This window comes from Typopeltis vanoorti, chromosome 15 (assembly GCF_054136105.1).
Source record: "Typopeltis vanoorti isolate ZY-2024b chromosome 15, IOZ_Tvanoo_1.0, whole genome shotgun sequence".
Taxonomy (NCBI): domain Eukaryota; kingdom Metazoa; phylum Arthropoda; class Arachnida; order Uropygi; family Thelyphonidae; genus Typopeltis; species Typopeltis vanoorti.
This window is the reverse complement of record NC_143563.1, coordinates 45,306,979-45,330,868: the sequence shown is the minus strand read 5'-3', so window position 1 is coordinate 45,330,868 and position 23,890 is coordinate 45,306,979. Positions and strand designations below refer to the sequence as shown.

The 23,890-nt window shown below is 37.8% G+C and overlaps 1 protein-coding gene across 2 annotated transcripts in view; it reads left to right on the top strand.

The window, feature by feature from the left end:
• Positions 1 to 20,662, top strand: part of LOC150098729 (complement factor H-like) — a 601,741-nt gene extending 581,079 nt beyond the window's left edge. For both annotated transcript variants that reach the window (XM_090405340.1, XM_090405339.1), the window contains exon 20: positions 19,886 to 20,662. In XM_090405340.1, coding sequence (XP_090261466.1) covers positions 19,886 to 20,127 — 242 coding nt within the window. In that variant the 3' untranslated portion in view covers positions 20,128 to 20,662. The remainder of the gene's footprint in view (positions 1 to 19,885) is intronic.
• The last annotated feature ends 3,228 nt before the right edge of the window (positions 20,663 to 23,890 follow it).

Here is a 23,890-nt window from a genome sequence, read left to right as displayed (position 1 = left end):
TCCCTTAGTCATCTTTACCATACTATCATTTTCTCTCTTTCTTCATCATTATAATCACAATTTCAATTTCTTACATTAATGCATACATCCACATGCATAATTCAGCTACCCTGATAGTTTAGTTTAGTTTTTTTTTTTTGTTTATATTCACTCTTTCAGTGAACAAGAATTTCTCCAAGCACCCGACTCCAAATCCATCGAATCACAATTTAGCCTGCAAAACATCAACAAATTACTCTACTCCTCCTCCTCACACAGCATCTGTTTACTACAAGCTCTTCTGCCTTTCATGTGTAGGAAGTAACAAAAAAGTTCAACTATCAAAATCATCTCATACATCAACATATTGCATATATTTTTCTTATATAGTCTGCACATTGAATCATGTGCACTCACAGCTCTCTGACTTAGTATTGACTCTTGCACATCTTTACCACTTCATTAACATTGTTTATTCTAATACAATCATCTTTTCACCTTGTTCTACCTGCTTGTATATAGGCTCAACGATGTCACAAATATTCACAGCTGGAAAACACATTTTTGTTACTTGTTCATCTGACTGTAATCCCAAGTTCTTTTTCTAGGCACTCTGGCTTCTGGTTGGTATTATGAAGCCATTATTCAAGCGTCAAGATTTCTAACAATGCACTGCCATTTTTTTTTTTTTTTTCACATTTCCATTCAATGCTGATGTTCCTTTTTGCATACATCACTACCTTCTATGTTAGCTCTTTTGATCCCTCTTTAAAGATTATGCTCATATTCAACACTGTTTTGTCTAATCAGCACACATCTAACATATCATCATACTATTATCTCCATTCTTCCACAGACTACTCACATTTGCCAATGAATTCATTTCATATATGCCACATCATATGAAATTTTTTATGAAAAAAAAAAAACTTGGCAATGACAAGGCCATTAGCCTAACATGAAAAGTAAGATGGATGGGACACATACACACATATGGGTAGACTAAAAGAAGCAACAAAGAAGAAAAGCATGAATAAATATTTGATGTAGTAGAATGAAAGAAGCAATAATAGTGACAAATTACAGGGAGCGGATGCTAAAATGAATTAAATAAGAATATTATTATTATTATTATTATTATTATTATTATTATTATTATTAAAACAAGACCTCATGGAGTCAAAGACTCATCTGGGAGGTCCTTTTATCACACACACTCATCTCATCATACCGGGTATTAAACACATTCAAACTCCCTGCAGACACCACACTCTCAGGCAAGGAATTCCAATCATTCACAACTCTGCACGAAAAAAACCTGCCTCTCACTATATAGAAGATAGGTATTTGTCATGCAAAGAAATTAGGTCAATGAGAGCATTTATATACATTTCGAAGCCAAGAAATTATTATTTTTTATTTTTTTTTAACACAGTCCTAATAAAATCCAGAAACTATTTGCAGAGCACTTAATAATGAATAGACATTCATTACATAGTTGATAAATGCTACTGCTTGCCAACCCAAACTGCACAGACATAGCATGTCTATTCAGTATTAAGTGCTCTGCAAATAGTTTCTGGATTTTTTTAGGACTGTGTTAAAAAAAATAAAAAATAATAATCTCTTGGCTTTGAAATGTATATAAATGAAGCCATGCATGGAATGCAAAGCAGTACATTGAAGAAGGAAAAAAGTATGTTGTATATTTGGGATCGAGCATGCAATCTGGAAGAAGGCATGATGGAGGGAGCATAAGATGAGTGGTAATAATCAATTGCATGAAGAGTACAAAGTGCAGGCAAGGACGGTGACTCACTTGGTAAGGACGGCAAAGCTCAGTATGAGCAGTGTTTATTCAATGAGGGGGGGGAATTCGAGGGAGTTCTTGAAAACAAAAACACAATGATTAATAACAGCTGAAATGATGTTTATGAGAAAAACTGCAAAGCATACTCTGTTCGATCGCAAAAGAAATGAAAAAATTATGAAAGAATTAAACCGGAAATCAGTAATAGAAAAAATATATATATATAAACATAAATGGATGGAACACATTTAAAGAATGAAAACACAAAGATTACCAAAAAAAGTATTAACTTACAAACCATTAGGAAAAAGAAATCCAGGATGTACTCGAAAGAGATTCAACAATGACTTCTAAGGCCCGAATAGGCCACACTAGGCCTAAATCCTTGAAAAACGTCATGATGATGATGATAGTGGATGGCGAAATGATAATTACTGTGGAGAACTGAGATATTAAATGATCAGTTCATAACAGTATTTCATCCATATGAATGTGACTTCATGCAGAGAGCTTGAGTGCAGTGGGAAAGGAGGAGGAAGGACTGATGTGAACCAGAGGAGGTATATAGGTAATTGAACAAACTACATATTAATTAGGTGGTAGGACTTGATTATACATCACTGTGTGTTTTGAAGGAATGCTCCAGGGACTTAACGACCTAACTGGCCATTATGGATCAAATAACACATCCCTGTACGCTTCGTATCCATCATATATTTCAATGTAATATCAATGGTATTACAATTTTAATATGCAACTTCACATCCATAATAACCTTGATGTCTATAGACGTCTTGGCCGGTAGCGTGGTTAACAACTACCTTGACATACTTGTTTAATATGAGTGTTATACTGGACTTCATTCTGAAGGAGTGGGAAGATTGCAAAATTGTTCTGCTTCATAAGGAAGATAATAAGACTGAAACTTTGAATTTTAGTACCCAATCTGTGCGTTTGAAGTTGTAGTTAAAGTATCGGAGAGGACAGTGAGGACCAAGATCCAGAATTTGGTTGATAACAGCAGCAGCATCTTCTTTAATGGACAAGGGTTTCCTAAAGGAAGATCATGTTTTAAGCAATCTACATACATACATATTAAACAAGATGATAAATGCATAGGACAAGGGCAATGCATACACAGTGGTATGTTAAATTTTGCAAAGTCCTTTGATAGATTACCATATGACAATTTTGTAATTAAGTTGGATGGTTAGGTTTGGAAAACAGATTGGTGATTTATTACCTGATAGGCATCAGCAAGTTATTATTATTTAGTGGCCTCCATAGAGTCAACAGACTCATTGTGAGAGGCTACACAACCAGCAACATGTCTATCAAAATGAGCTTGGAAGTTATTTACACTACCTGCAATCGCAGTGCACTCAAGCAATGCATTCCACTCAATAATAACTCTCTATGTAAAAAACCTATTCCTCACACCCTTCTTCACCACATCTTTGTACAACTTGATCGAGGCATTTAAGTTAGTGAGAGGATTTTATCAGATTAATCCAGAGGGGATTATAAAATGAGTAGATGGTGAGAGGGGAAGAACCAGAGTTCATTCCTGTAAGTTGTGTAAAAGTGTGGTGAGGAGAGGTGTGGGGAGCAGAATTTTTACATGGAAAATTGTCAGTGAATGGAACACACTACCAGAATGTGTTGTTAATTCAAGGAGTGTTAAGGAGTTTAAGATTTTATATGATAAATATGTTGTCAGTTGAATGAACCTCCCACAATGAGTCTGCCAACTCCATGGTCGGTATAATAATAATAATAATAGTAATAACTTCCAGGGATGACCTCTCGTTCTTCCCATCTTAGCATTCACTCTTTTTATAATATCTATTGTATTAATCTGATAGAATTCCTTAACTACCTTTAAGATCATATCTCCTCCTTAACTCCTATCCACCAACTTCTGTAATCCACATTCTCTCAAACACTCTTCAAAACCAACACTCCAGAGTCCTGATATCACTTTGATTATTCATCTTTGGACCCTTTGTAGTGTTTCCACATCATAATGAAAACTAAATGACCAAATCTGAGTGCAATAGTCCATATGTTGTCTGACCACCTTCTTATCCCTACATGTACTTTTTATCATAGCAGCAATAATATGTGCAGTCTTTGCAACATGTGCACAATGTATTATTATTACTATTATTATTACTATTACTAAACAAGACCTCACGGAGTCAAAGACTCATCTAGGAGGTCCTTTTATCTCACACACATCTCATCATACCGGGTCTTAAACACATTCAAACTCCCTGCAGACACCACACTCTCAGGCAAGGCATTCCAATCATTCACAACTCTGCATGAAAAAAACCTGCCTCTCACTCCCCTACTCACACCCCCTTTATACAGTTTCCAGGGATGACCTCTGGTTCTCCCCTGATCTCCCACTATTCGCTGTAGAACTTCTCCACCATTGATCCTATAGCAACCCCTTACCAACTTGTAGGTCTCTATCATATCTCCCCTCTTCCTTCTCTCCACTAGTCTCTGCAAATTACATCTTTTCAATCTTTCCTCATACTCGACATTCCAGAGGTCAGAAACTACCTTAGTCAGTCGCCTTTGGACCCTTTCCAACATCTCCTCATCCTTCTGAAAACCAGGTGACCAAATCTGGGCACAATAGTCCATGTGTGGCCTAATCAAAGCCTTATACAATGGAACAAGAATCTCCCTACTTCTACACGTCAGTGTCCTCCTCATCATTCCCAGAAGTCTTTGTGTTGTCTTCACAATTTTGGCGATGTGACCCCTAAATTTTAGATCTTTATCCACTATCACTCCCAGATCTCTTATTTCCTCTACTTCCAACAATATATTCTTACCAAGCATAAATTCTGCATCCCATCTTTGTTTTCCAAATTTTAAAACCTTACATTTTGCAACATTGAACTCACACCCCCATTTGCTTGCCCAATCACTCAATTTATTCAAGTCTTCTTGCAAGGCCACAACATCTTCACTACTCTTTATGGTTCGTCCCAACTTTGCATCATCTGCAAACAACTGAATATCTCCATCCAAATCTTCGCCAATATCATTAATATACAAGTTAAATAGTAATGGCCCTAAAACAGATCCCTGAGGCACTCCACTAGTGACTTTCCTTTTCCTGGATATTGCACCCCCATACACAACTTGTTGATACCTATCAGATAGCCAGTCTCCAATCCAATGCACTAATCTAATATCCAACCCCATCTGCTCTAGTTTGACTGTCAACTTATCATGAGGCACTCTATCAAAAGCTTTTGCGAAATCCAAGTATATTACTGTGTATCCTTCTCCTCTGTCCAAGGAAGCAGTCACTTTATTGTAATAAGTAAGTAGATTACTAAAACACGACCTCCCTTTAGCAAATCCATGCTGTCCATCAAAGATTATACCATTGTTGTCAACCCAACTCTGGATTCTAGCTCTCACAAGCTTCTCCAACAACTTAACCACAACACCCGACACACAGATAGGCCTATAGTTTGATGCTTGAGTTCGATCACCTCCTTTATGAAGTGGCACAATCTTGCCCTCCTTCCACTCTTTAGGGACTTGACCAAGTGCAAGACTCGTATTAAAAAAATATGTCAAGGCAGGTGTCAACTCTCTGGCACATTCCTTCAGAATACGTGGTGATATATTATCAAGTCCCACAGCCTTATTTACATCTAGTTTACTCAACTCCCCAAACACCTCTTGCTCACTTACAGTCAGTCTCTCCTCCCCATCATCAACTGCTCTTAATCTCTCCATGAAGTCACATTCACAAGATTGAAAGATCTTTATGAACTGCTCATTAAGTATCTCCACCACACATTCTGCAACAGCTGTCTTTATACCATTTCCTCCAATCAATGTCATCCTTCCATAATCATTCTTTCTTTTGCTGGCTACATATCGAAAGAACTCCCTAGGATTCTTTTTAGCTTCATTAGCTAACTGCTGTTCATACCTCTCTTTAGCTACTCTCACCAACCAAGTCACTCTCCTTGCCTGGTCTTTGTAGAACTCATGAAATTGGTTACTTCCACTTCTCTTATGCTGCCTCCACAATGCCCTTTTTCTCTGTATTGCATGCTTAATCTCTTTATTCATCCATCTCACACCTAACTTATTTAACCTTCTCACCCGTGGTATACATTTAGACATTGCATCCACTAAATATTTTTTGAAAATCCCCCAAGCTGCATTGATCTCTTTTCCAGCTAACTCCTCATTCCATGCTACACCTGCAAGCTGTCTCCTGAGCTCTTCATAATCACCCCCCTTGTAGTTCCACATATACCCTTTTTTCACAGGGGTCCTTGCACTGCTGGCAACCACCCAAGTAATCACCTCATGGTCACTTTCACCAATTGGTGGATGATTTGATACCTCATTGATAATTACATCCTCCGATGAGATGACCAAATCCAAGACCCTTAATCCTCTTGTGCCCTCTGTTACATACTGTCTGAGGTAGTTATCCCTCAAAAACTCAAGAAACTCATTTTCTTTACTTCCAGTTGCTATCTCTTCATTCCAGTCTATATTGCCATAATTAAAATCACCCATAATGATCACCCTTTTCTTATTTGCTTGGCTTATTTGACCATACATTTCACTATCACCACCATCCACATTACCAGGTCTATAACAACATCCCACCAAGTATTTGATTCTATTCACCTCTATCTCACACCATACTGCCTCAAAACCACTGGCCCCATTTCCCCCTTGCATCTCTACCTTGTATGGACATAACTCTTTCTCTATCATCAATAGCACTCCCCCTCCCTTTTTACCCCTTCTATCCTCACGAAACACATCATACCTTTCCATCTCTATTCCTGTCAGGATGTCATCCTCATCTAACCATGTCTCACTTATTCCGACAATCTCTGGGTGCACAGACGCAATTAGTGCAACCATTTCATCTGCCTTGTTTCTTATACTTCTAGCATTGGTATACAAACACAACAACTCATTTCTGGATCTACAGCTAGTTCCACTGATACCACTCACTCGATGTGATCTCTCCATGCTGGACTGGGGCCATTTCCCTTTCTGCTTCTTCATTTTAGAACCCTTTGCAATTCCATCTGTTTCCTTTTGATCCCTGATCATCCCATTACTTTCCTGCCTACACATTCTCTCACCTCCTCTTGGAGCATCCACCTTTCTCACGCTGTGTATCCCTGTCCACCCTGAGCCTCCCCGTTTCCCTGCTCCTCTTGCACACCCATTCTCTCATTATCTATACTCATACCACTCACTTCCACATTCATTTCCACTCCTTCAATCTCTCCTGTCTTACTCTCCTGCTCTTCCACATCACTCCCCTCTTGATCTGATTCATTCTCTCTATTCACTTCTCTACCTTCCAGCAGCAGTCTCTCCAAGCGACTCACACCATAACCACTCAAATGCAGTCCATCGCTCCCATACAGCTCACTTCGTCCCTCAAACTCATTCCACACATTAACAAACTGTACTCCCATCTCCTCACACATTTCAGCCAGAATATCATTCATAATCCTTGCTCTCCGCCTCATTTCACCACAATCATACCTAGGCAACACACTGACCACCCTTCCTGTCACACTATTCTCCTTTATCTTTCCAAGCAGTCTCCTGACATTCATTTTGACATGCTCTTTGTTCTCTCTCAAATCATTTGTTCCAATTAATACAATTAACTCTTTTGCTCGTTCCCGCCTCATGTTCAATGCCTCAATCACTCTACTCATTTTACCGCCTGGAAAACATACCTTGTGCATTTTATCCTCTAGCACACCTTTAATAATGGAGTCGCCATACAACGCCACTCGCTCATCTTTTGTTAACTCTTTCATGCCATCATGATTTATTTTAATAGTTTTGACCTGCATTCTCTTAATTTCATTCCGCATCCATTTCATTTCTTGCTTCATCCAATCCAATTCACCTTCTGAACCTCACGACACATTCACTCTATCATTAAATCTTTCTAACTTTCTAACTCTCGACCCTCTCTTCTCACTTTCCCTCTCATTCATCCTTCTTTGTTTCCGTACTTTCGGTCCAACATACGTCCAACTTTCACTGTCATTCTTCTCACTTTCACTCTCACATATCTTTCTTTGTTTCCGTACTTTCGGACTAACATGCGTCCAACTTTCGCTATCATTCTTTTCACTTTTACTGTCATTCATCTTTCTTTGGTTTAGTACTTTCGTTCCAACATGCGTCCAACTTTCGCCATCAGTCATTCTTTTTTCGCTATCATTCATTCTTTCGATTTTTTTTACTTGCGGTTTCTGCACCACACCATTTCTACTTTCATTCGTTCTCTACTTTCATGTGCCTCAGAACTTCAGGCCACTGTCTATGAGAACTCCAAGATCCCAAATCTCATCCACTTCCTGAAGCATCATGTTGGAGGCTTAATGGATTTTTTACAACACTCAAAGAGAATTAAAATAGAATTTAATACTTCCTATATTTCGTCCTAGTCACTAGGACATCTACGGGGATTACAAAAACAATTAATGTAACATATACACAAATAACAAACAATACTAAGCCCAACCACGTGGGTGACACTAAAGTCCTATCTAGGTAGAGTGCCCTCTAAGGGCAGTAGTAGGTGGCCTGGAATGTAAGGTGGGAACTCTGGTAATGAGTGTTTCCCAAATCTTCGGAAGCTTAATGCAACCGTATTTATTGAGATTTGGTTGGTTTTTGAGAGCTGCTGCTGCTTCTAAGAAAAGTCTCTCTTTCTTGAATTTGCTGTGGTGGAGCATGGTGGTTTTCTTCCATGATACCCTGTGGGTGGTGTCCAAAACATGGTCAGCCAAGCCTGAATGGCCATAGTTGTGTTTGAAGATGTAAGACTTGTGTTCCTCTAGACGGATGGATGCTGATCTGCCTGTCTGTCCAAAGTACGCCAGCTTACAGGAACAGGGTACTTTGTAAACTCCAGGCAGAGAGAGAGGAGGGAGCTGATCTTTCGTAGAACGGATAAGGGTAGCCAGTTTACGGTGGGGCTTATATGCTGTGTGTAGATTGTACTGTTTTAGTATCTTGGCTATTTTTTCGTATGTGCCACGGATGTAGGGTATGGTGATGGCATTTTTAAAATCTTGTTGATGAGAAGGACGGGGAATGGGAGAGGAGTTGATTATTTTTTTGATACTGTGATCGCTGTAGCCATTGGAGAGGAAAGTGCTGTGTATGTGGTTAAGCGCAGTAGTGAGGGCGGTTCCACTGGAACAAAGATTGTGGGCTCTCTTGGTAAGAGTTTTAATAATGCCATATTGTTGAGAGGGGTGGTGGTGGGAGAGTTTTTGAATGTATCTGCCTGTGTGTGTGGGTTTTCTGTATACGGTGAAGGTAAGTGTATCATTAGGCAGGCGTGTGACTAAGGTGTCTAGGAAGGGTAAACAATTGTTCTTTTCCTTTTCCATAGTGAACTGGATTCTTGGATGTAGACTATTGAGATGACTGAGGAAGGAGTCTAACGTGTCTGGGCCATGAGGCCAAATAGAGAACACATCATCTACATATCTTAGCCAGATAGAAGGTTTGAGTGGGGCTGAGTCTATGGCTCGTTTTTCAAAATCTTCCATATAGAAATTGGCAAAGGGGGGGGGGGGCGATAGGGGGGAACCCATGGCAAGCAGATAGAAGGAACTGCCATGGGTTCCCCCCTCTCACCCCCCCTTGCCAATTTCTATATGGAAGATTTCGAAAAATGAGCCATAGACTCAGCCCCACTCAAACCTTCTATCTGGCTAAGATATGTAGATGATGTGTTCTCTATTTGGCCTCATGGCCCAGACACGTTAGACTCCTTCCTCAGTCATCTCAATAGTCTACATCCAAGAATCCAGTTCACTATGGAAAAGGAAAAGAACAATTGTTTACCCTTCCTAGACACCTTAGTCACACGCCTGCCTAATGATACACTTACCTTCACCGTATACAGAAAACCCACACACACAGGCAGATACATTCAAAAACTCTCCCACCACCACCCCTCTCAACAATATGGCATTATTAAAACTCTTACCAAGAGAGCCCACAATCTTTGTTCCAGTGGAACCGCCCTCACTACTGCGCTTAACCACATACACAGCACTTTCCTCTCCAATGGCTACAGCGATCACAGTATCAAAAAAATAATCAACTCCTCCCCCATTCCCCGTCCTTCTCATCAACAAGATTTTAAAAATGCCATCACCATACCCTACATCCGTGGCGCATACGAAAAAATAGCCAAGATACTAAAACAGTACAATCTACACACAGCATATAAGCCCCACCGCAAATTGGCTACCCTTATCCGTTCTACGAAAGATCAGCTCCCTCCTCTCTCTCTCTGCCTGGAGTTTACAAAGTACCCTGTTCCTGTAAGCTGGCATACTTTGGACAGACAGGCAGATCAGCATCCATCTGTCTAGAGGAACACAAGTCTTACATCTTCAAACACAACTATGGCCATTCAGGCTTGGCTGACCATGTTTTGGACACCACCCACAGGGTATCATGGAAGAAAACCACCATGCTCCACCACAGCAAATTCAAGAAAGAGAGACTTTTCTTAGAAGCAGCAGCAGCTCTCAAAAACCAACCAAATCTCAATAAATACGGTTGCATTAAGCTTCCAAAGATTTGGGAAACACTCATCACCAGAGTTCCCACTTTACATTCCAGGCCACCTACTACTGCCCTTAGAGGGCGCTCTACCTAGATAGGACTTTAGTGTTACCCACGTGGTTGGGCTTAGTATTGTTTGTTATTTGTGTATATGTTACATTAATTGTTTTTGTAATCCCCGTAGATGTCCTAGTAACTAGGACGAAATATAGGAAGTATTAAATTCTATTTTAATTCTCTTTGAGTGTTGTAAAAAATCCATTAAGCCTCCAACATGATGTCCTCACAGCACTTAAGCCTCTACACACGACTTCCTGAAGCAGTTTCACTAATACAGTACGTAGCCTTATATCTCTGTATCCCAAAGTGTAACCCTTGTAACACGTTGTATTTATTAATATTAAACTCCAACTCTACTCATTTGTCCAAGTTAAAAGTCTCTTCAAATCTTCCTGTAGAGAATTAACATCAGCACTACTCCTGATAATTCTACCTAACTTTTCATCATTAACAAACATTTGAAGATCCTCAGTCAATCTACATGATATATATCATTCACAAATAAGTTAAAAAGAAGGGCCCAAGAACAGAACTCTGAGGCATACCACTGGTCACCTTCCTTTTCTGAGAATATCTTTTCAAGCTGAATATGATGGTTCCATCATATTCAGCTTGCTGGTATCGTTCAGAACCAATCTCTGATCAATCTAAACAATATATCTTTTCCTATCCTCTGCAGCTTGTACACCAACTTGTCATGTGGTAATCTATCAAATGCTTTTGCAAAGTCTAAGAATATCACTGTATATGATTCTCTCTTATCTAACACATTCATCTCCTTATCATAAAAGATAAGCAGATTTCTAAAACAAGACCTGTCCTTAACAAATCCATGCTGACCATCATAGAGAAACTTATGTTCATTAACCCAATCCTATATTCGATTTCTAACCAATTTAATAATAAATATTAAACTCCAACTCTACTCATTTGTCCAAGCTAAAAGTATCTTCAAATCTTCCTGTCGAGAATTAACATCAGCACTACTCCTGATAATTCTGCCTAACTTTGCATCATCAGCAACCATTTGGAGATCCTCACTATGTGATCAAAGTATTTCAAATCTTTGATCACAACTGCAGATATACAAACCGGTCTATAATTGGAAACTTTGGTTCTCAAGCCATGCTTTTGGAAAGATATTATTTTGCCTTCTTTCCACTCCTTACAAACCTTTCCCACTGCAAGACTTTCATTGAATAACCAGGACAAGGGCATCACTAACTCCTTTGCACATTTGTTAAAAATACATGGTGATATGTCATCCCACAACCTTATTAACATCTAACCCAAGCAACACTTGATACAACTCTGATTCTTTCTCTATTTATTCACTTAACTCTTGGTATGCAGTTATACACTACTTGTGTTAGATACTGCCTTATCATTTCCCATGCACTGTCAACATCTTTTCTACACAATTCATCAGCCCAATGTATTGTTACTAGTTAACTACGGAGCTTCTGATAATCACCCACCTTATAGTTCCACATATAGACCTTCTTGATAATAACTTTTTCCTTTTGACTACCTTCCAGACCAATACAATACCTCATGATCACTTTCATCAACAGGCAGCAGTGTTGATACCTCATTCGCAACCACATCCTGTGAGGATATCACCAACCCTAACACCGTTAAATCTCATGTTGCTTCCATCACTTGCTTCTTTAGATAGTGATCCCTCAGAAACTCAACAAATTCACCCTCCTTGTTGCTATACAGTATCTCTTCTTTCTAATCCACATTTTGATAATTAAAATCTCCCAATAGGATCATCTTCCTTTTGCTTGCCCAACTAATATGTCTAAATATTTCACAATCAATACTCTCCACATTCCCTGGCATATAATAGCATCTTATTAGATATACTATTCTGTTAATTTCAATTTCATACCAAACTACTTCAAAATCTTCACACGTGCTACTGTTTTTCACTTGAAGGACACAATTCCTTTGCTATCATTAACAATACCCTGCCCTCCTCTCTTCAACTTCCTATCCTTTTGGAAAATTCTATATCCTACCATTTCAAGTCCTGATGGTATATCATCCTTAATCAAACAAGTTTCAATTATGCCAATTATCTTTGGGCATACTGATTTAATAAATGCTACAAACTCAGCTCCTTTATTTCTGATGCTCTATACATTAGTATACAAGCATGACAATTCTCCACTCTTTGAAGCCATCCCAATAACACAATCACTCTTTATTCTCTCTACTATAGTGCACATCTCTCTTCATTGTGACCATTCCCATTTCCCTGATCCTGACTGATTTTCATTTATATTCTTATCGTCCCCACCTTTTTGGACTGCATCACAATCACTTCCTTACCTTTGTATCCATCTTCTTCCAGTCCTTCCACAACCTTCTTCTCAAGCTCTCTTTGACTCTTAGTGGTACTAATTTCATATGAACCCTGTGCATGCTTGTTTAACAATAATCGCTCCAAATGACCAACACCAAACCCATTCAAATACATCCCATCATCATCTTTGAACCATCCCAAATCCATTTGAATTCATTCCATATTCACAAATTGTACACTCTCTGCATGACACAATTCAGCCATCTTGTCAGTCAATATCACTGCTGTCTTTCTCAGTTCACTGCTTTGTGCCCAGCACTACCACTAATTCTGACCCCTGTTCCTTCCTTCTATGCAAAGCATCTGATATTCATTTTATTTTATCACCTTAAAGCATGTCTTGTGTACTTTATTTTTTACCACACCTTTAATGATTGAGTCACCATATAAAGCAATCCTATCATCTTTAGATACTTGCTTCTTCTTAACCTCCTTGTCAGTTATGCTCTTCTTTATATATATGGGATACATCTTTATGTATGGAGGAACAATATTCCAGAAGAGGAAAATCACTAGTGATGCACTTTAATGGTCCATTTTGAAGCCATTGCTGCTTAATTTGTATGCTAGTGATATTGGGAAAGATTTGAATGTGGATATGCAGTTGTTGTAAAGTTGATGCAGATGATGTAAAGTTGCTATGAAGAATAGAGCAAATGTTGTAACTCCAGAGATTATACAATTTGTAGAGATACCTTAAAGGAGAAGGTAGGGGATCTGGAGATATTGGAAGGGATACAGAGGTGATTGACTAAAGCGGTTTCTGATCTATGGAATAATGAGTATGAAGACAGACTGAAGAAATGCAATTTGCATAGCCTAGTAGATAGGAGGAGGAGGAGGAGTATAATTGAGACATATAAGTTGATATGGAGTTATTACCAAATTAATAATGGAACAAGATTTTCATAGAATGGTTAAGACAGGGGAGATCAAGAGGCCAATCCTAGAAGCTGCACAATGAGGTTATGAGTGAGTGGGGAGAGAGATTAGGAGGAAATGTTTTTTGTATGGAGATTAGTGGGGTCACCAAAATGCATTAACTGAGAATATGCATGTGTAGAAATAGTTGAATATATTTAAGGGATGGTTTTTATGAATCATTAGTTGTGTGTGACAATGGGATCTTCAACAATGAGTCTTTTGACTTCATGGAGATTAGATGATAACAATACAGGAAAACCTTGCTTAACGTGAATTCGGTATGCGCGATAATCAGTGCAATTGAGTAAAATTATACTATTTCCTGCTTTAAGTGAGTGATTAATCAGTTAATGCGATTTTTTTACATTATGCGAAATTTTTTGTTGCCAATCTGCAGCGAGTTGAAAAGCTGGAAGTCATTAAGAGACACGAAAGTGGTGGTACTAATACATTGATTGTGCAAAACCTGGGATACAGCAAGTATACAGTTTGGACTATATTAAATAAGAGCAAATAATACAAAGAACAAGGAAAAGTTGTTACTGCTTCTTTAAGCATGCAGACCACCTGAAATAGAAGTCATTTAATGATTGAGATGGAACATCACTCTGGATTCAGAATTATAACCAAAAAAGAACCTCTTAGTACAGGGATTATTCAGGCAAAAGCTCTCAGTATTTTTACCTCATTGAAAGAGTCTGAATTTCAAGAGGAATGTGAAAGCTTTACTGCGAGTTTAGGATGGTTTGACCATTTTAAAAATTGAACTGGACTACATAATGCAAGAATAACTGGGAAATTTGCTAGTGTTGATAAAGATTCTGGAGCCAAGTTTGGGAAGAATTGCAAAACATAATTTATTCAGGAGGATGATTATGATGATCGGCAAATATTCAATAGAGACAAAATTGGTCTCTTTTGGAAGTGTATGCCAAAAAAAACTTTCCTAGCTAAAATTGAAGTATATTAACCAAGATACAAAGTATCTAAAGATCGTCTTATGCTTTTATTAGGAGACAAAGCTGAAGGTGACTTTAAACTGAAGCCTATGTTAGTATATTGTGTGCAAAATCCAAGATCTAACATTATTGAAGAAATCCACACAATTGGAAAAGAACTTGGATTTAATGAACTGAATGATCAAGACATGAGAAACTTACTTGATTCCTATTGAACAGTTAAGTGAGAATGATTTTTCCTTCAACTAGAAGAACAGTGTGCATATGAAGAAGGAAGATAAGGAGTGCAAACAAGAAGAGAATGTTGCAACTAAGAAGCTAACTGCAAAAGAACATGAGCTAGTTTTTCAATCACATTGAGTATGCTAAAGAAATTTTGTTCGATGATATGGAACGAAGCTTCAAAGTCTGCCAAAATCTTGATAAAGCAATTGCCACTATCACAAATTTCATGGCAAGATGAAAAAGTTGATCACGATTCAAACATCTTTACTTTTTTTTTTAACAGTAGCTCAATCAAATGTTTAGACATTCAATAAAAATTTAAGCAATTGATTTTTATTAACTTTGATGATTTTATCCTCTAATATAGCTTATTATACCGTATTTTTTTTTTCAAATTTATGCTAACCTGATGGATTAATTATAATTATTTCTATTGTTTATTGTATTCGCTTAATGCAATTTCACTTAGCGCACATTAATTGATGGATTAATTAATCACATTAAGTGAGGTTTTCCTGTAATCAATTTGTTAACAGCAGACAAAAATTATTTGAAAGGATGTATATGGAATAAAATCTAAAATTGTAAGAAGCAGTTAAAATTATATGTATATGTTTTTAAGCCATGGCAGAAGAGTAGGTGATTTGTTAATAATATTATTATTATTAAGAGAGTCCTTCAGGGACTCATCAAGGAGGTCACATACTACATGCATCAGCTATCATGCTTATTCTGGAATTCATTCACGCTGCCTGAATACACGACACCCAATGGCAGTCGATTCCAATCACACACCACATAAGAGAAAAATCTAGCCATCAACCCCTTCTTAGCAGCATTCATTCTCACTTTCCAAGAATTCCCTCTTGTTCTTTCCCCACTGTCCATAAAATTAAAAATTCCATCAACTGAAATGCTGTATGACCCTTTCAGAAGTCTGTAAGTCTCATTCATATCATCCCTCTTTGAGTTCCTAGTGTCTGCGGTCTATCCACATTTGGATTACTGTGCTCAGGTCTGGTCACCTGGATTTCTTGGAGATGAGGAGGTTGTGGAAAGGGTTCAGAGGAGAGTGACTAAGTTGGTGAGTGATGTAAAAAATGCTCCCTACATTGATAGATTGAGAGCTTGTGGATTGCAGAGGTTGGTTGATGGGCGGAGAAGAGGGGGATATGATAGAAACGTTTAAATTACTAAAAGGTTTTTATAAGATTGATGCAGGTGAAATTTTTCAGCTCTGTGTGATAGTGATGGAAGAACAAGAGGTCATCCCTGGAAATTAAGGAATTAAAAGTGTGGTTAACAAGGGTGTGAGAATGAGGTTTTTCACCTGGAGGGTGGTGAATGAGTGGAATGCATTTGCCTGATTCAGTTGTGAGTTCTTCATCTGTAAATGAATTCAAGAACAGATATGATAGATATTGTTGTGATAGTTTGGATCTCTCGCGATGAATCTACTGACTCCATGGAGCTACCCATAATAATAATAATAATAATAAATTCTCAATCTTTCTTCATAATCAGTATTCCACAATCCTGATATCATTTTTAACACTTTCCTTTGTACTTTCTCCGCTGCATCAGGATCACAATGGAGACCAGATCTGTGCACAATAGTTCAAGTGAGGTCTTATGAATGCCTTGTAAAGAGGCAAAATGACATCCTTATCTTTACATGTCAAAGTTCATTTCAGAATCACAATTATATTATTATTATTATTCAGGCCTCCATGCAGTCAAAAGACTCATTGCGGGAGATCCTTCCTAGGAAACACAAAATCTGTCATACCAGCCCTTGAACTCATTGACCGTTCTTGCTCTCACCACTCTATCAGGCAATGCATTCCATGGTTCAACCACCCTCCATGCAAAGAAACCACTCCTCATTCTCTTTCTCACAGCTTCCTTTTGCAACTTCAAGGGATATATTTTGAGTTGTATTTGCAATCTTTGCTACATGGCCCTGAACTTCAACTTAACACTCCAAGATCCCTAGCCTGATCAGTTTCTTCTAGTATGATACCGCGAATATAATATGACATCGGATATCTCATCACGCCAAAGTGTATGACTGCATTTACTGACATCCATTTTCCCATACCCACAATTCCAGCCTATTCACATCCTTCTGCAAATACTGCATATCAGCAGCATTCCTGATTACCCTACCTATCTTTGCGTCATCAGCAAATAGCCGTATATCGCCTGTCAAATCCTTCTAAATATCATTAATGTACAGACAAATAACAGCTGACCAATGACTGATCCTTGTGGTACACCACTAGTTATCTTAAATCTTGCAGACTCAATCCCCCATATATCATTTTGATATGTCAGTCAGCTGTCCTCTTATCCACGCTAATATTTTATAATCCAAACTCATATTCTCCAATTTATGCAACAGTCTTCCATGCTGTATTCTGTCAAAAGCCTTAGCGAAATTCAAAATATCATGGTGTATCTATTTCCCTTGTCTAGTTCAACAGTAACATTATTATAGAATGTGAGCAAGTTGCTAAAACATGACCTATGCTGTTCGTTGCAAAGGAGAGACTCACTCTCAAAACATTTCTGAATGCTAGCCCTAACCAATTTTCCAAAATCTTCACAATTCCTGAGATACTAATTGGTCAAATAGTTGGATACACCAGTCTTTGCACCACCCTTATGCAATGAAATTACCATACATTCTTTCCATTCCTGCAGAATCTTCCCTGTTCTGAGACTCAAATTATATAGCCTGGTCAAAGGAATAGCCAGTTCAGCTGAAAACTCTTTTAGCACCCGTGCTGATATCCTATCACTTCCTATTGCTGAATTCTTATTCAGCTTGTGCAACAGTGCTAATACCTCCTCTTCACTCAGTGAAGAAAAGTTGATAGCTTTTAGCAAAATGGGCACTCCACAGTTGAACAGCATCTTTTGTATCTGTCACCCTCACACCATCTGTATTCAGAAGAGTTATTCTTTTGTATTCATTTTTTCTCTTACTTGCAGCATATCGATGGAATTCTTGTGGGTTGTCTTTAGGTTGCAGAGCCAGTTCCTTTTCATATTCTAACTTAGCTTTCCATACAACAGTTATGACTATTCTAGCCTACTGCTTATAATCTTCATAACAGACATCATTCTTATGCACACGGTATTCCTTCCACATCATCCATTTCTTATGAGTCTCTTGCTTAATAAGATTACATATCCATTTAACTCCTACCCTATTTATCCTTCGAACTCTCAGGACGCATTCTGATATTACATCATTTAAGTATTTTTTTAAATGCTTCCCATGCATTGTCGATATCCTTCCCACCCAACAATTGATACCATGGCACAGAACCTAGCATACTCCTCAGTTAGTCATATTTCCTACTTTGTAGTTCAATATGTAACTTTTTCTGAATGGAACATTCATATACTTAGTTGCTTCCCAAGTGAGTATTCATGATCACTGTCACCAACTGGGGGTAGAATAGTTATATCTTTAACTGAAACACCCTCTGACACTATAATCAAATTAACACTCTTTGACCTCAAGTTCCTTCTGTCACATGCTGTTTGAGGAAGTTATCTTGCAACAGTTCAATAAATTCAGTTTCGTTGTTAGGATGGCCGAGCGGTCTAAGGCACCAGACTCAAGGGTGAAATCTTTCGTAATATGCGATTGTGAATTCTGGTCCACAATATGGGCGTGGGTTCAAATCCCAATCCTGACAGTAAATTTTTGTCAGCCTGGTTGGCCGAGTGGTTTAGTGTATCCACTCTCCAGCCAAAAGGCTGCCGGTTAGAATCCTGCCGTGGGCATGGTTGTTTGTGATTGTGAAAATACTAGTGGTGGTAGATGGCGTTGGTATAGATGATGCAATGGAGATGGAGAGTTGTAGAGTAAGTGCCCTCCCTCGATGAGTCTTTGAACTCAATGGAGGTGTCACATAATAATAATAATAATTTTACTGCTACCTAATCAATATTTAGATAATTAGAGTCTCCCATTATGATTACTCTTTTTGCACCCATCATCCGTATTGGGTGATTCATTTCTTCATCACTAGCAATCGATTCCCCATGTCTGTAACAACATCCCACTCTGTAATTGATCTTGTTAGATTCCACCTCACACCAGATGGCTTCAGATTCACTGCCACATGAAATACTGTTACTAGTACTACCATCATAGGTCTCAACACTAATTGGATTCAAGCCATCTGATAACATTAGCAGCATGCCTCTCCTCTTCTATCCTGTCTATCCTTTCTAAAAATAATGTACCCTTTACACTCAATACCAGTTAGTATGTCTGATTCTGATAGCCAGGTCTCACCAATGCTGCCTACAATCTGAGGTCCCAACATTGACCAAGGCAACAAACTCTCTCCATTTTTTCTGATACTGCTAGTATTCAGGCATAGACATAATAATCTACCTGCATGTTCTTTTGTATACTCTTGTCTGAAGTCTGCACGACACAGTTGGACAACTTTGATCTTTATTCTTCTCTAGTGCCTTATATATATAGATATCTTTGCATACGTTTGATGCATACCGGACGAACACAAAGTCAAAATCGTTCTCTCCTCATAATCATTCCATGATAATGCCCATTCCCATCATTAGCACAATTATTATAATATTGTTGCTCTTACACTCATATTCTCACCATTCCTCCCATTGTAATTTAGTATCTGTGACTCTCTGTATTAGGTCTCATACCAGTTATTAGTTTTTCAAGCTCCTGATACCAAACACATTCAGGTGTAGGCTGTCTCTCTCTCGCTCTCTCTCTTATTTCATATATTTATAGAGAAAATATTGGTATCCAATAATCTATATATGAATTAGTATAATATTTGACATTTAGATGAATTATGAAACTTAATTTATTGTGCTATGTATAATTTAACATTGTTTCTATTTCAGGTGTTCCAGGGTGTTATCCATTAGAGTGGCCAGGCAATTCTACCTTGATTATAGAACCAAAAAAGGATTACTATCGCATTGGTGAACAAGTAATTTTTTCCTGTCCAGAAGAAGAGACGTTAACAACTGAAGTTGAAAGAATTTTGTGTTTGTTTACAGGATGGACAGATACAGAAGTGCCTGATTGTTATAGAACTGTAGTTAGTACAGATGAAACTAAAACCAAAACTGCAGAACAGTAGCTTGTGTTATTGTTTGTAATAAATGATGCTGATGTATAATTTTTGTAAAATCCTTTTTTGTCACCTCCCTTATTTCCTAAAACTGTGAATTACTCTTATTTAATCCTTAGACATATATTCGACTTCAGTATGTCTGTGTGTGCATAGAAAACCATTATGGAGCTAAATCATCAAAATCAAAAGGCAGTTTGACAATAATATTCAATCATATCATCAAGAACAAAAGGTAACAAGTAAAGCTGATATTCCAAGAGAAAAAACTGTCAGTGTTTATTATCATTTATATTCTTATGATGAATAAAATAGTTACAATAATGAGATAACAATGTGTAGTGACTGTTCATATTACTGAACAGGCACCATTATTCCAAGTGACTATAGTAATATAATTTTTGAAATTATTTATGACTAATTGAGAGTGCTAGCATCCTGCTTAGTAACAGCTGCAGTTGCAGTGCACATGTTGCTCAGATAAGTCCTTATTTTTAGTAAATATTGGTGTAATTGCTAAATATAATCTGCGTTATTTTCTTTATTTTTGACTTTGTTGTTTAGTCATACTATTATTACATGATATTATTTCAAAAGCATTCTATGTTATGCCACTGATGCATATGAGAAAAATGTCAGCCAAGACATCGATGTTGAATGATATTAATATGCAGGGTTTAGTGCAATGTAAGGTATGTTTAATGTATTCATTGCCAAGAGTGAATGATTTGTGGTACAAGTGCAAAACAGAGAGAATGTTTGTCGGAAATGTTTCGTGAGCAAATACAAAAAATGCAACTTGTGTCATAAGCAGAAGAATGAAGTGACTGATATTAAGGATATAAGGCAGGATAGTGAAAGTGTTATGGAGAATGTGGTATAAGCAGTGAATCATAGTACACAAAATATGAATTAGAGTTGGAAGGAAGTGGATGAAAGTAATAATGTTGATGATGAGATTGTTACGTCGTGTGTTTGTTGTCTTAACTAAAATTTCTAATAGTTCTTTTGTGCTTACTAAGATTTACTCCGAATTAATTTTCTGGAGGTGCTTTCCCTTTTTGAATTCTGACAAAATTTGATTTGTCAGAGCTGCGCCAGTCAGAACCTAGGAACAGAAACTTCTTGTCCTGAGAAAGTCCACCAGAACTAGCATGTTATCTAATCCAACTAATGGAGTTTAGTTAACATTGGAGATCGCAAAATATAGTCATGGCCCATCTACTCTTAACTCCCTTGGTATTCCCTTAGTGCATAGGTCCGTAATTTTACAAGTGGTAAGTCAGTCTCGTGCTCAGACAACTCTCAGGTATATATTAACAAAACACATTTATTAAAGGCTAAATGAGACTACATTAAGGTTACACATATCAAGGATAAGAAAACACAATAATTTCATTACCCAGTTATTAGTTATGCAAGTGAAGAAATCAAATTCCCCCCTTTCAATCTAAATTACCAAAAAAGTCACTACTAAGTTTAAAACATCTCAATTTATCAACACTATGTCACATTTTAACTAAATAAGCAATATTCAACTTTACAAGTGCACTATCCACATCTTATGTGTGAATTAGGCTCACACATAACACAATTAACTTATCAATTTGTTAAACTAATCATTCAGATGTTATATTTCCTCTGTACTAGTTAGGAATTGCACAATGTTCAGTTCTCGGACTATCAGTCCAAACAGACACTAGGACACTGAGCACAAATTTGCATTAGGATTCCTATATTCTTGGATAGAATCAAGTTCATTCTTTCCTCTATGATTAACTATTATGCAAGAAAAAATAAAGTTCAGTACATTACCACCTTGTCTTTATGATATCACGAATCTAAGGTTGCCGCCACGTGGTCACTACAAAAATGGCCAGGCTTCTTTACTAATCATTCGGTCATCTCATTGGTCACTGCGGTTCACGTGACTCTTCTTCAAAGGAGATCCTTTGCCGTCTTACATTGGTACTGGCTTTACCAATGGCTCAATCTGGAATTCTGTCATCATCTCGCAGGTAGCCTTGTCTGACTCGGGTCGATCAGCAACGGGGAAAAGGTTGCAGGTCACCGGCGCCAGGCATCCTTCTGGTCCTCAGCCATGCTGGTACGTACGAGGAAAGACACAGGAACAGAAAAAAAGTGAGAGAGAGCGTTCAAATCATGCGCAAGCACCTTTTATCCTCTTTTCCAGCGCCCTCTATCAGCACTCCAATTGTACTCACAACTCCTTCCCATTCGTTCTCTGGGGTGACATCACCTCTCCTCTCTTCGTCGAGCGCTGCTTTCATGAAAGGGTTGTTACATTCGCTTTCCACGAATGCTCACTCATCATACATTACGTCATCAAGTTGTGGTCAGGTAGTGGCCTTTGGACTTTTGTTAACAGGTGGATGTACAGTGCTTGTCTTGGACATAATATAAATTTACATTCATGTTTCAACAAATATATTTCTATCTTAGACATACAAATTAACACATATCATAATTTAGCATCCAAGTTTCTTTACAGCTCATTCCAATCTAGACATTCCACGTTTCTTAATTTTCATTATCTTCAAACTAGGATGTGACATGTTCTTTTATATAAAATATATTTACCTCTTTTTCTTCCCTTTTTTTTTTTTTGAGAGTACAAGTATATTCCTACATAACTTTTTTTTCTTGTTAGATCTTGGAAGAATGGCTCTAAATTTTGATAGAGCCCTTATTCTAGATCTAACAACATACTAGTGTGGAAAAAATTGCAATCTTACATGGACTCCTTCATAGGACAAAACGTGATCTCGAGCAACTGGAGAAATGATTGGAGTGTAGTGCAGCAGGAAGGAGAAAGAAAGAAAGAGTGAATTAGAAAAGCATAAAAGTGCAAGAAACAGGAAGAAATGAGAAAATATTATATGGGGATTTGATAATAAGAGGTATACTTAATGAGAAAGCGATAAAAGCATGTTTCCCAGGTGCAGAGATAAAGGATGTTAGTGAAGCTGTACGTTTACTGAAGAAAGAAGTGAGTTATTCATTTTGGCAGGCATAAATGATTGCATATTTCTCATTTTTATGAGAGAGGATATGAAAGTGTTGTTAGAAGAAGCAAAAATGAAGAGTAAGAAAGTAACGATTGTGAGCCTGCTGCCTCGGTATGATCAGACGAAATGGAGAAGGGCTATGATTGCCAATGAGAAGATTGTGTAGGAGGAATGATGTGCAGTTTATAGATGTGTGAAGTGAATTTGATGGATGAAAGGACCTGTATATGCCTAATGGACTGCACTTGAATGGTTTTGGAATTAGATTCTTGGAGAAAGTGTTGTTCAGTGAGAATTTGGAAAGGCAAAACCAGGAAACTAGAGAAATTAGGTGGCAAGCAATCAAGCATGTCTAGCCACCCTGGGACAAATGAGTGTGAGTGCAGGAATAACTATGAGGAAATAGCCACCTCTGGGACAGATGAGTATGAGTGCAGAAAAGATTGCAAAGGGATGGGTGCTGGGAAGATAATGACATTATTTAAAGGTATCTGTGGGCCCAAGGAGATGTTGAAATGTGTGTACAGGAATGCCCAAAGTATTAGAATAAAGGAGAGGAGTTTTTGGTATTGGTCATCTCGACTTAATCCAAAATTATTGGCATCAACAAAACTTGATTGTCAGAGAATGATGTAGTTACAGGGATAGAGTGTAATAGATATTGTATTTTCAGAGAGGATAAAAGAAATAGGACAGAAGGAGGGGTATTATTAATGATAGCCTAAATCAGTGTTTTCCAACGT